At 53.6% G+C, this 12,207-nt stretch overlaps 1 protein-coding gene across 7 annotated transcripts; it reads left to right on the forward strand.

The window, feature by feature from the left end:
- Positions 1–2,003: 2,003 nt before the first annotated feature.
- On the forward strand, positions 2,004–9,253 carry ZCCHC9 (zinc finger CCHC-type containing 9). 7 transcript variants are annotated; one of them, XM_089312930.1, is made up of 7 exons: positions 2,004–2,068; positions 2,912–3,296; positions 5,282–5,432; positions 5,671–5,763; positions 7,594–7,662; positions 7,783–7,818; positions 8,762–9,253. In XM_089312930.1, the coding sequence occupies exons 2-6, from the start codon at positions 2,937–2,939 to the stop codon at positions 7,791–7,793; spliced, it is 684 nt and encodes a 227-aa protein (XP_089169056.1). In that variant the 5' UTR covers positions 2,004–2,068; positions 2,912–2,936; the 3' UTR covers positions 7,794–7,818; positions 8,762–9,253. The 7 variants fall into 7 exon arrangements, 6 of the variants coding, with proteins under 6 accessions (XP_089169056.1, XP_008260105.2, XP_008260104.2 ...); XR_016220367.1 differs by lacking the exon at positions 7,594–7,662 and having other exon boundaries at positions 7,734–8,325; XM_008261883.5 differs by lacking the exon at positions 7,783–7,818 and having other exon boundaries at positions 2,004–2,701.
- Positions 9,254–12,207: the final 2,954 nt, after the last annotated feature.

Here is a 12,207-nt window from a genome sequence, read left to right on the forward strand (position 1 = left end):
TAACTACCCAGCATCTGGGAACAGCCAGTCTCCACAGCTGGGTAGTATCTGTGCATCGGTGTAACTAGCCAGCATCTGGGAACAGCCAGTCTCCACAGCTGGGTAGTATCTGTAGAAATGTGTGGTTTATTGTTGAAGAATTATTTCCTTGAAGACAACACCTAGAGTATTTCAGTAAGTGAACAGAAAAACAGATCACAAAGCAAATAGAGATACATTCTTAATCTCACAGGGCAAGGATGAGCCGCTGCTCTGTTGTAAAACCTGCTCACGCAAACGGTCCGTACGGGGCTTCAGAGCAGAGGCGACGCAGGCTCTGCAGCGGGCTCTTGGTGCGAGTCCTGCCTCTACCTCCCACTAGCTACGTGACTGGCTAAGTGACGTCGGGTGAGCTTGTCCATGCACTGTAAAATGGAAGAACAGTAACACCCACCTCGCAGGATACCGGGTGAGTTCAACAGAAAATCAACCTAACAGGTCGGCGCTGTGGCGCAGGTTAAACCGCCATCTACAGTGCCGGGGTCCCAGCTGCTCCACTTCCCATCCAGCTCCCTGCCGATGGCCTAGGAAAGCATCGGAAGATGGCCCGAATGCCTGGGCCCCTGAAGCCACGTGGGAGACCTGGCTCCTGGCTTTGGCCTGGCCCAGCCCCAGCTCTAGCGGCCATCTGGGGAGCTGCGGATGGAAGGTCTCTCTGTAACTCTGACTTTCCAATAAAAGAAAAAGGAACCGAGTGTGAAGTAGCAAGCATGACAGCAGGCACCACAGGGTGCTCTGTGACAGCAGGTACTATTGCAGGAACAGCAGTGCTACCTACAGAACTCCAGTCTTCCTGCTGCGTCCTCTCTCACCGCCACTAATCCTGGTGTGCCCCACTTTCACAAAACAAGTGCAGATGGTCCTTCCAGTCCGAAATTCTGATTAAAGTTTTAGTTGCGTGCGCCCTCTAGTGGTACAGTTACGTCCCAAGTCCCAGGCACTGTATGCTAGAAACCTAGGTGAGGAATTGTTTTTTTGCTTTTTCTTCATACGATTTTTGAACTCTCCACTTAGTGTAAGGTTAATCTTATGAGTATAAAATAGATCTCTGTAAAGAATAAGAATGGGAATGGAAGAGGGAGGGGAGGAAGGGTGGGAGTAAGAATCACTATGTTCCTACATTCGTATATATGAAATCTGTGAAGTTTGTATTCCTTAAATAAAATTTTAAAAATTTAAAAAGAAATGTTACTGATGCTGGCTCTCTCTCTCAATAGAAACTCTGCCTTTCAAGTAAATAAATAAATCTTTAAAAAAATAAAAGGTGGTGCTGTGGCGTAGCAGCTACAGCTGCTGCCTGAGCGCCAGCATCCCGGGCTGAGTTCCGGCTGCCCCACTTCCTATCCAGCTCCCCGCTGATGCACCTGGGAAAGCAGCAGAGGACGGCCCAGGGACCGGGCCCTGCATCCATGTGGGAGACCCAGCAGAGGCTCCTGGCTTCGGGTCAGCCCAGCTCTGGCAGCTGTGGCCCTTTGGGGAGTGAACCAACAATCTCCCCCTCCAATTCTGCCTCTCAAATAAACAAACACATGAAAAAAAAATAAATAAAGGAATAAAGGCAGGTCGGTGAGTCGGTCACCTGCAGGCAGCCGGCTGTGCCCAGGGTCCCGGCAGCTGTTCCTATCTGCTGGGTCAGCGCCCAAACGCCCGCACCAGCCAGGGCTGGGAGAGGCTGAGGCCGGCAGCCCAGAACTCGAGCCGGGTCTCCCAGGTGGGTGACAGGCACCCAACGACCTGGGCCATCACCTGCTGCCTCCCAGGGTGCCCACCAACAGAAGCTGGAATCGGGAACCCGGGCGCCCTAGGAGGCGTCGTCAGGACCGCCCACCTGCAGACCTAGCGCATCCGCACGTCCGGAGAAGAACTCGCAGTTCGAACGGCGCGCTTCACCAGCCGGAGTCGGCTCGCCGGAAGTGACGCGCCTCGGGGACGCTGTGCTTCCGGCCTCGCGCGCCTCCGCCGCCGCCACTTCCGGAGCGACGGGTTTCTCTGGCTCGCTCCCTCGGCTGCTCTGGAGTATTCACGTCGGGTAGGCTAGCTCGCTGGGCGCAGGCAGGCGGGGGTCGCCGGATGCCTTAGATCCTTCTCGTTTGTTCCCTACGGCCTGCGGGCCTCCGGCAGGTCCGAGGGCTGGGTGCAGGGTCCGGGGTCCTCCGCGCCGCGCGGCCGCTTCCCGGCGTGTACTCATCGGGGGTCGCTGCCGCGGGAGCCCGACGCCCTCCCGGTGGGCCGGGGAGGGACCCCTGTCCCCGCTCGGCTTTAGGTCGGAGCCGGTCTCTCTTGGGATCGGTTACGCGTGTGCAGTGCGTGTAGGACGGGCTTTCGGAAAGTCCTGGCGGGGCGGGATGCGTGGTGGGAACGGACGATGCGGGATTTCAGGATTTTGAGCTTGTTGGGCACCGAAGTAAGCTTCGGAGATCCGATTCTGCACGAGCGTCCGGAGGGCCCCAGGTGCACTCGTGAATATTGGAGAAGAGCGCGGTGCTCGGGCTGTCAGCGCGGGTAGCGCCCCTTCCCATTGGAGGGCCGGCGCCAGAGAGAGCTGAAGGGGGGTCCAGGCCGCCGGGCTGCAGGCGGCTGCGAGCTCCCCGTTCAGGGACGAGCACGGGCAGGGACCGCGAGGAAGCCGCCCTGAGGCTTCGGAGACAGCACGCGCGGCCAGGTCTGCGGGGCCCGGGAGCGCGCGCGAGCCCTGCGCGCACAGTCTGGTGTTTCAGATCGGTCGTGGCGTCTCTGGCAGAGGCGGGTCTGTGCACCGTGTTCTGTTACTCAGAGTAGAAATGTGAATGCATGGGCGACTTGAAGTCACACACGGGGCGTAGGTGATGCAGGGTGCTTGCTTCAACGACTGACCAGCCTGCTCGTCTCACAGATGCGTAGGTACCTGCGCCGACACCATGACCAGGTGGGCACGAGTCACGACCACGCGCAGCAAGAGGCCCTTGCCTGCGACGTCCTGGGAGGACCTGAGGAAGGGGTCTTCGGAGGGAGCCGGCCAAAACCTGCCGAGGCGCAAGCAGCCCGACGAGGCACCCCAGGCCAAACGGAAGAAGAACAGGAAGAAAAAAGAGTACTTGAATGAGGACGTCAACGGGTTCATGGACTACCTAAGAGAGCACGCGCACGGGGGTCCGCAGGGGCCGGCTCTGGCCGCGGACAGTGAGGACGTCAGGGAGGAAGTAGCACGCGCTCTCAAGAAAGACCGTCGCCGCGAAGGGCGCCGGCTGAAGAGACAAGCGGCCAAGAGGAACGCGATGGTGAGGCCCTGTCCGCAGCCCCTGCGAGCCCGCAAACGGTTCCTCCTCCTGTTTCTTATCATGTATTTATGTACTTGAGAGGCACAGCTACAGGGAGGCAGAGGCAGAGGGTTCCATCCTCTGGGTCACTCCAAACGGCCACAGCACCCGGAGCTGGGCTCATCTGAAGCCAGGAGCTTCTTCGTGGCCTCCCACGTGGGTGCAGGGGCCCAAGCACTTAGGCATCTTCCCCTGCTCTCCCAGGTGCACCTGCCGGCACTTGCACGCAACTGCTATTCTTACAGTCACACACACACGTACCTTAGCAGAGTCGGGTGGCTGTGCACTTGAGTTTGAAGCGTCTTCCTAAGCCCTGGTGCTTTTGTGGTAATATACACGCCAGACACTTGATGTGCTGGTTCATTAGCACAGCAACACCACAAGGGTGATGAAATTATCCCCCTACTGTAGATAGAAAAACTGATGTGCACACAGGTGAAGTAGCTTGCTGGAAGCCTCTTTGCTAGTAGCCAGCAAAGCTCAACCCCAGAGTGTGTCTCACTGTAAAACACTATTCTGGGACGGGCACGTGGCGCAGCAGGGTAAGCCACCACTCGGGAGGCCTGCATCCCATACAGGAGAGCTGGTGTGAATCCCGGCTGCTCGCTTCAGTCCAGCTTCCTGCTAAAGCAGTAGGTGACGGCCCAAGTACTTGGATCCTGGCCACCCGGTGGCAGGTGGGGAAGGAGCTCCTGGTTCCTGGTTTGGGTTCTGGCTTGGCCTTGGCTACTGCAGGCATTTCGGAAGTGATCCAGCAGACAGAATCTCTCTGCCACTCTTTCAAAGAAGTACATAAATCTTTTAAAACAGGACAAGCAGAAAATGAGGACGGAGTTGCAAAATGTTTCATTTTGCCTGAAGTTGCTTCTTAACAAACCTGTGCTTATTTTGAAAAAATAGTTAAGTGATGGTTACTCAAGAAGCATACACACACACACACACACACACACACATAAATCCCTTCTTCCAGTTTAAATGAAATTGTTGGAGTATCTGCTGCCTTTGATTGTTGGTAGTGGTCTCATTCTTTACAACAAAAAACAAACCCTCCAGATTGCTAGGTAGTGTGTAAGTAACAGCACTGTTCAGAGCTGCACTGGAGCCCCATGATGCATTTCAGAAGGAAGTATTCTTTTAAACTGAATTGTGTTTATATTCTAAAAATGAAACCTGTTTCTCAGGATTAAAGACTCAGTAAGGCTATAAAAACAAGGAGTATATACCCTGCCGGAAGTCTCTGTGAGGATTTGTATCATAATTTACATGGAAACATTTGACCCAAATTCATTCATTCAATTGCATGATCTTTAAAATACAAATACTAATTTCCAGTGATGCTGTTTATAGCAGTTGTTTTCTTTTTACAGAAAACTCCACTTTTCTGGTCCAGGTACTTCTGTTAACAAAATGGATGGTCTGTATTTGCTGCGTTCATTTAAGCACCTATCTTTTACAAAGCCGTTGTATAAACTGTTTCTGAGATTGAAGAGTTTATGGATTGAGTTGTTTTTTTTTTTTTTTTTTTTTTTTTTTTTTTTGACAGGCAGAGTGGACAGTGAGAGAGAGAGACAGAGAGAAAGGTCTTCCTTTGCCGTTGGTTCACCCTCCAATGGCCGCCGTGGCTGGCACGCTGCGGCCAGTGCACCGCGCTGATCCAATGGCAGGAGCCAGGTGCTTCTCCTGGTCTCCCATGGGGTGCAGGGCCCAAGCACTTGGGCCATCCTCCACTGCACTCCTGGGCCACAGCAGAGAGCTGGCCTGGAAGAGGGGCAACCGGGGCAGAATCTGGCGCCCCTACCGGGACTAGAACCCGGGCGCCGCAAGGCGGAGGATTAGCCTAGTGAGTCGCGGCGCCGGCCCGAGAAATGTTTTAAAGGTACATTTTTATGAGACATGTATGCAGGGTGTAGATTTGCATTGCAGAAGCTCATGTTTTGGGTTCGCAGGTATGTTTCCACTGTCGGCAGCCTGGCCATGGGATCGCAGATTGTCCGGCTGCCCTGGAAAATCAAGAAATGGGCACTGGAATATGTTACCGGTGTGGGTCCACAGAGCACGAGATAACCAAGTGCAAGGCCAAAATAGACCCGGCTCTTGGTAGGTTTTCCTTTCTGTTTCTTGTGTGGTTGATGGGGACTGTGACCAATAGATAGCCAAATGAGTATTTTTTTGTTGACAGGTTTTGTTTTAAATGTGCCACATAATGAATGCTGTGAAACTGTATGAGGTTGGATTTTAAGTTATGTAAATAAATATTTTCTACTGAGACTATTGTACAGGGTGAATTACACGACTCATTATATACATAATCAGTGTGAACTATTGATTTTCACAGGTGAATTTCCTTTTGCAAAATGTTTTGTGTGCGGGGAGATGGGGCACCTGTCCAGATCTTGTCCTGACAACCCCAAAGGACTCTACGCTGATGGTGAGTCGTGGTCCCCTTGTGTATGAAGAATGGGGAGTTACGCAGAATTGAGATTTAATTTACGTTCTTAACTAGTTCTTGCATAAATTAAGTAAGTAGCAAAACCTTCAGAGTTTCATCATTTTTACCTGCTGCGATTCCATGTACTGGGCTTTTTGTGCAAAATGACGTGATATATTAATAAAAACACTGACGTGTATACATCAGGCTGCACTTGCTTTAGCATTTCTGAGTGGTTATGCGTTTCTGCTCTACAGCATAATAGCAACAAAGGGCTTATACCTCAAGTTAATGTCAGATTTAAAACTGGTGGTGCATTTCACCTCTGCCCAGTGCACCGTTTTGTGGAAGGACTGGCCCCGTTTTTCAGTCTGCAGTTTTGCTTGAGTCCTTAGCTGACTGTACGGTTTGGGGTCATACAGCTTCCTTAGCTTTGGCTCAGCTGCTGTGAGGTCCCCACAGTGAAGTCTCTGGTGTCCAAGGTCTTCAGGAGAAAGCCCTCTGGTGCTGTTCATTCCAGACGTCTCTTACGTCACCTCCCAGGTTCCCCCCGAGGAAGTCCAGTGAGAAAGCACAGCTGTGGACACACTGAGATACGGTGACAGTCCTCGCACCGACTCACCAGCTGGCGCACTGAGCCAACTCCCAACCTCTCCATGTTTCTCACTCGTGCTTCACTGGCTCCCAGATGCACACTGTTCACATTTCAGTGCTCAGAGACCAGAGTACGTCTTACACCCTCGGTGGCTCCCACACAACTGACAGCTCTTTCCTGAGAGGTGTGTGACTAACAACAGATAATCAGTGATGTCTTAGACTTGATGAGTCATGGTATTTCCCTGGAAGAGTTGTTGATGAGGATCAGAACAGATTATTCACATCCTCTTCTATTTCATTATGGCGTTGAAAATAATAAAAAGACCGGTTTAGAAAACTGATGAGCAGACATCGCTTTGGATGGCCAACCCAAGAGGCTAGATTAGGAGAATTAAAGCACAACACAGAGAGCAGGCCACATAGATGTGAGAATTCAGTCACGTTTATGTCTTAGAGCGTCATCGCCTTTGTGAGTATGAGCATGATAATGGTTGTAGCAATCAGCTTTGACTGTTAAAAGACTCATTTTTTTTTTCTTCTAAAGATTTTTTTTTTTATTTGAGAGGAAGAGTTAACAGAGAGGGAGAGACAGAAATGTCTTCATCCGCTGGTTCACTACCCAAATGGTCGCAGCAGCCAAAGCTGGGCTGATCAGGAGCCAGGAGCCAGGAGCTTCCTCTGACATGGGTGCAGGGGCCCAAGCAATTGAGCCATCCTTGACTGCTTTCCCAGGCTGTAGCAGAGAGCTGGATCAAGACTCATTTCTGAGGCCATGTGTAATTCACAATCCTGGAATCATAGGTGGGCATTTTCATTAGGGTTTGGGTGCTGGGCAGATAGAAGGCACTGAAACAAGTTTATTTTTTCCTCTCATACATATTTATCCCTCCCTTACTTACAGACCACAGTAGGGGATCCTAACCTTTTTTGAGTAGTTGCTTATTTACAAATCCTAAAAACTGTGGCTGCGCTCCTCAGAAAATACATCCACACAGTGTTTATAGGCCCAGGGGTCTCCAGACCCTTAGATTCCCATCCACGTGCAGTGACTCTTGGACACATGCCTGCCATGGCATCGGTCCCGGTACAGGAAGCCGTGGCACCTACCGTGTCCCTAACTTCAGCTGCCTTCACAGCTGACAAGCCCAAGAGGATCGGACAAGACACGGAAGTGCTCTAGACCCAAACACCTGTGTAAGTCCGGGATGGTATTCAGTGACTGTTCTCTTAAAGGTGGTGGTTGCAAACTTTGTGGCTCTGTGGAACATCTGAAGAAAGACTGCCCTGAAGCTCAGAATTCAGGTGAGATCCTTGGGCCTCCGTTTACAAGGATGGGATCGGCATTCCTCTGTTTTTTGCGTTTTTGTTGTTAGGGACTCTTTGGGGTACTACTGATTTGGGCATCCTGTTTTCCTGCTGCAGCAATGACTTAACCTCTGCTCTGTCAGCAAGATACAGGTATGAGAAACAGAATTAACTGTTGAAAAACAAGAGCAGCCAGTAAGCCTGATTTTATAAATCATCTTAATCATAAGCAGTTATATTTGCTAAGTAATGACTTTAGGTAAAGCAAATTCTGTTATTTACACAAGTATATTGATTCCCCAAGAACAAAGTGAAAACAGCTGTCAAGGTTGTTACGATCGAGTGCCTTCTTATGTGTTTTGCTTCGGGTACACCTGAAGCTTTCAGAGTTGATTGCAAAAGCTGCCAAAAATACTCAAGGTGTTTCATGCACGCAGCATTTGGGTTTTACTTTCCGCCTAATGGAACACCAGCCTTGCTGATCAGAGACCGCACTCGGCCTGCAGTAAGCTTCTGAGGAGGAGGAGGTCACGGCGCTGCTGATTGGCCTGCTCTAGAACGATCACTGTGCATGGAAGAAAGCAGGACGGAGCGCAGCCCAGTAGCGCTTCTTACAGACAGACAGACAAAACGAGAGCACGTTCCTTTTCAGTACCCAAGGTAGCAAGCCTGCGAAAACCAGAGTTCCCAGCCGAGCCCCGGCAGGAGGCGTCTGTAAGGGGCGGGAGGTGGGAGGCGGGAGGCAGGTGGGAGGCGGGAGGCGGGAGGCATCAGGACTCCCCGGGGAGGACTGCCATTCCCAGATGACAAGGCTGACGCGGCAGACGTGGACTTTCACAGGGGGCGTCTCCCGTCCTGCTGCGCTCACTGCCGGCAGTGATGAACTCTTGAGAAGGGCGGTAGAGCTTCCTCATCAGTTTGTGCCTTGAAAGCAGTCGCTGCGTTTCCCTAATTGGGATGAGAAATTGCACGGCACTGAAATCAAGGGCTGTCATGCACTGCCCCGTGATTACCCATCTCAAACCCGCTCCTGTGCGACAGTGCCCGTCCCGGCTGGCTCGTTTTTCTCACCTTCGGACTTCCTTTTCCTCCACAGAGCGCTCGGTCACGGTTGGTCGCTGGGCGAAGGGAATGAGTGCCGACCATGAAGACATTCTAGATGTGCCCAAGCCACAGAAACCCAAAACAAAAGTCCCGAAGGTTGTTCATTTTTAGTAAGGATTAGAACCGCTGCTGTCACTTTGCAAACTGGGCGCACTGGAGCCACGCCGCTCTCTGTGTGCAGTGAGCCGTCCTGCCTGGCCGAGGAAGCACTTCTGCGCTGTCCGGAGAAGCCACCGAGGACGTGGATTTCCCCAGAGGATGAATTCTTAACAGACCAAGAAGTCACTGCGTGTTTCCAGTGCTGACTGCACTCCCGGGAACTGCCCCTGGACACAGGGCACCTGCATTGCCAGCGAATTTTTTAGACATACTTTTTTCTGGATTCAAAGTATCCATTTTTATTATAACAAATTTATTTATACAAATTGACATGAAATAATGTATTTTTAAAATAGTGAATAAAAACACATTTACTATTTGCTTATTTTTCTGACTGCCCCATTCTGGGTTAAAACAACCACCGTTTATTCACATCTGTTTAACACAAGGTCTTATATGAATCCCAAGGATAAACAGGGATTTAGTTCGTTGTTTGTTTTATAAGAAGGGTTATAAATCACTCATGCTAAAATAGAAGAACAGCATGGCCTCACGGGTGCGCTCTTCTGCCCCAGTCTCAGAAGGAAATTCTAGCCGTACTGAGGGTGGGTCACCAGCACAGTGGTGCCCGCACTACAGACGGTCGGGGTGAGGGAGGGATCGCAGGGCGCTGCAGAACCCTGGCTGCTGAGGGCCTGCATACTTAATTCACGTGGCCACAAGGCACGCGTGGGCCCTCGTATGTGTCCCATCCGAGAGGCTCCTGGTTGAAGCCATTCAGAACTAAGGAAGCAGCTGCGAATCCCATTCACCAAACAGCACGAGGAACACGGCTCACCGCTGTCCAAACAGGAGCGGCCCGGCCTCGCAGGGCACAGTGCAGGCGAGGCCAGTGCTGGCCGTGCAGCTGGGGACGGGTACCGTCCTCGCCATGGGGGCTGCACACCCGGGCCTGCCCTGCCCGACCCCTGCTGGGTTTGTTCCAGGGCTCTGGGCTCAGCGTGAGGAATTCAAAGCACATGTGTGGATAAAGTGCATGGGGGCAGGATTTACTCAGAGACCAGAGAAGTGCACCCACAGCCTCCAGGGGGAACGACCCCAGCCCATTAGGCCGCCCCTCCCTGGCGCTGGGGGTGCCCCGGCTGACCCTGCAACGAGGGTGCAGACTGAGCGGGCTCTGGGGCACAACGGTGGTGTGGCGCTCGGCACTCACGTGTTCATTATGGCACCTTTGTGCCAGAGGCTACGGCATGGAGGGGTGCAAGGCCGAGCATGCCCCGCTGGGACCCTCCCTGCCCCTCTGTTCACTCACCCCCTGCCACACCCACCCCGCTGCCCTGACCACAAGGGCCAGTCTATACCAGTCGGTGATCGGTAGATGAGCCCTAGAAATAAACCGCAGGTGTGCCCGGCCCATCCAGGCAGCCCAGTGGGCGCCCGAGGTGGCTGTCAGCCTGTCCCCAAGGCGCACGCCTCGGGTTCTGATCCACATTCTTCCTCCCACAGACAGCGTGACTGGCAGGTGTGCAGAGCGAACACTTGATCTGTCGGTGAGGGACTAACATCCGTTCACGCGGTGTGCGGCCTGCCCCACACAAGCACCCAGCACGAGCAGGCCAAAGACGCCCAAAACCAGAGAGCAAAGAAACCACAGTGCATGTGGGTGTGCACAGACACACACAGATGCACCACACCACGCCACGTCCCTCACGCCCAGCCATACACACTCACACCATGCCACGCCCCTCCACCCCGCCGTACACACACGCACACACACCCATCACTCCATGCCCTTCCACCCAGCTGTACCCACACACACACACACACCACACCGTGCCCCTCCACCCAGCTGTACCCACACACACACCACACTGTGCCCTTCCACCCAGCTGTACCCACACACACACACCACACCACACCACACCGTGCCCCTCCACCCAGCTGTACACACACACACACACACACTACCCTGCGCTCCTCCACCCAGCTGTACCCACACACACACCACACAACACCACACCGTGTCGCTCCACCCAGCTGTACCCACACACACACACCACACCGTGTCGCTCCACCCAGCTGTACCCACACACACACACCACACCACACCACACCGTGCCCCTCCACCCAGCTGTACACACACACACACACACACTACCCTGCGCTCCTCCACCCAGCTGTACCCACATACACACCACACAACACCACACCGTGTCCCTCCACCCAGCTGTACCCACACACACACACCACACCGTGCCTCTCCACCCAGCTGTACCCACACACACACACACACCACACCGTGCCCCGCCACCCAGCTGTACACACACACACCACATCACACCGTGTCCCTCCACCCAGCTGTACACACACACACACCACACCGTATCCCTCCACCCAGCTGTACACACACACACACCACATCACACCGTGCACCTCCACCCAGCTGTACACACACACACACACACCACACCGTGCCCCTCCACCCAGCTGTACACAGACACACACACACCACACCGTGTCGCTCCACCCAGCTGTACCCACACACACACACCACACCACACCACACCGTGTCCCTCCACCCAGCTGTACACACACACACACATACCACACCACACCGTGTCCCTCCACCCAGCTGTACACACACACACACATACCACACCACACCGTGCCCCTCCACCCAGCTGTACACACACACACACACCACACCGTGCCTCTCCACCCAGCTGTACCCACACACACACACACACCACACCGTGCCCCGCCACCCAGCTGTACACACACACACCACATCACACCGTGTCCCTCCACCCAGCTGTACACACACACACACCACACCGTATCCCTCCACCCAGCTGTACACACACACACACCACATCACACCGTGCACCTCCACCCAGCTGTACACACACACACACACACCACACCGTGCCCCTCCACCCAGCTGTACACAGACACACACACACCACACCGTGTCGCTCCACCCAGCTGTACCCACACACACACACCACACCACACCACACCGTGTCCCTCCACCCAGCTGTACACACACACACACACCACACCACACCGTGCCCCTCCACCCAGCTGTACCTACACACAAACATCACATCGTGCCCCTCTACCCCGCCGTACACACACACACACACCCATCACCCCGTGCCCCTCCACCCAGCTGTACCCACACACACACCACACCACCCCGCGCCCCTCCACCCAGCTGTACACACGCACACACCACACTGTGTCCCTCCACCCCAGCTGTACACACACACACACACACACACCACCCCGCGCCCCTCCACCCAGCTGTACACACACACACACACACACACACCACCC

The sequence above is a fragment of the Oryctolagus cuniculus genome, chromosome 14 (assembly GCF_051225735.1).
Source record: "Oryctolagus cuniculus isolate XC-2025 breed Fujian yellow rabbit chromosome 14, ASM5122573v1, whole genome shotgun sequence".
NCBI classification, from domain to species: Eukaryota; Metazoa; Chordata; class Mammalia; order Lagomorpha; family Leporidae; genus Oryctolagus; species Oryctolagus cuniculus.

What these genes read in the sequence shown, in the direction of transcription:
- ZCCHC9 (XM_008261883.5), top strand. Translation starts at nt 2,937, where the DNA reads ATGACCAGGTGGGCACGAGTCACGACCACGCGCAGCAAGAGGCCCTTG. An exon ending in CAAAATAGACCCGGCTCTTG is followed by an intron (nt 5,433 to 5,670) that starts GTAGGTTTTCCT and finishes TGATTTTCACAG; the next exon opens with GTGAATTTCCTTTTGCAAAA. An exon ending in CAAAGGACTCTACGCTGATG is followed by an intron (nt 5,764 to 7,593) that starts GTGAGTCGTGGT and finishes GTTCTCTTAAAG; the next exon opens with GTGGTGGTTGCAAACTTTGT.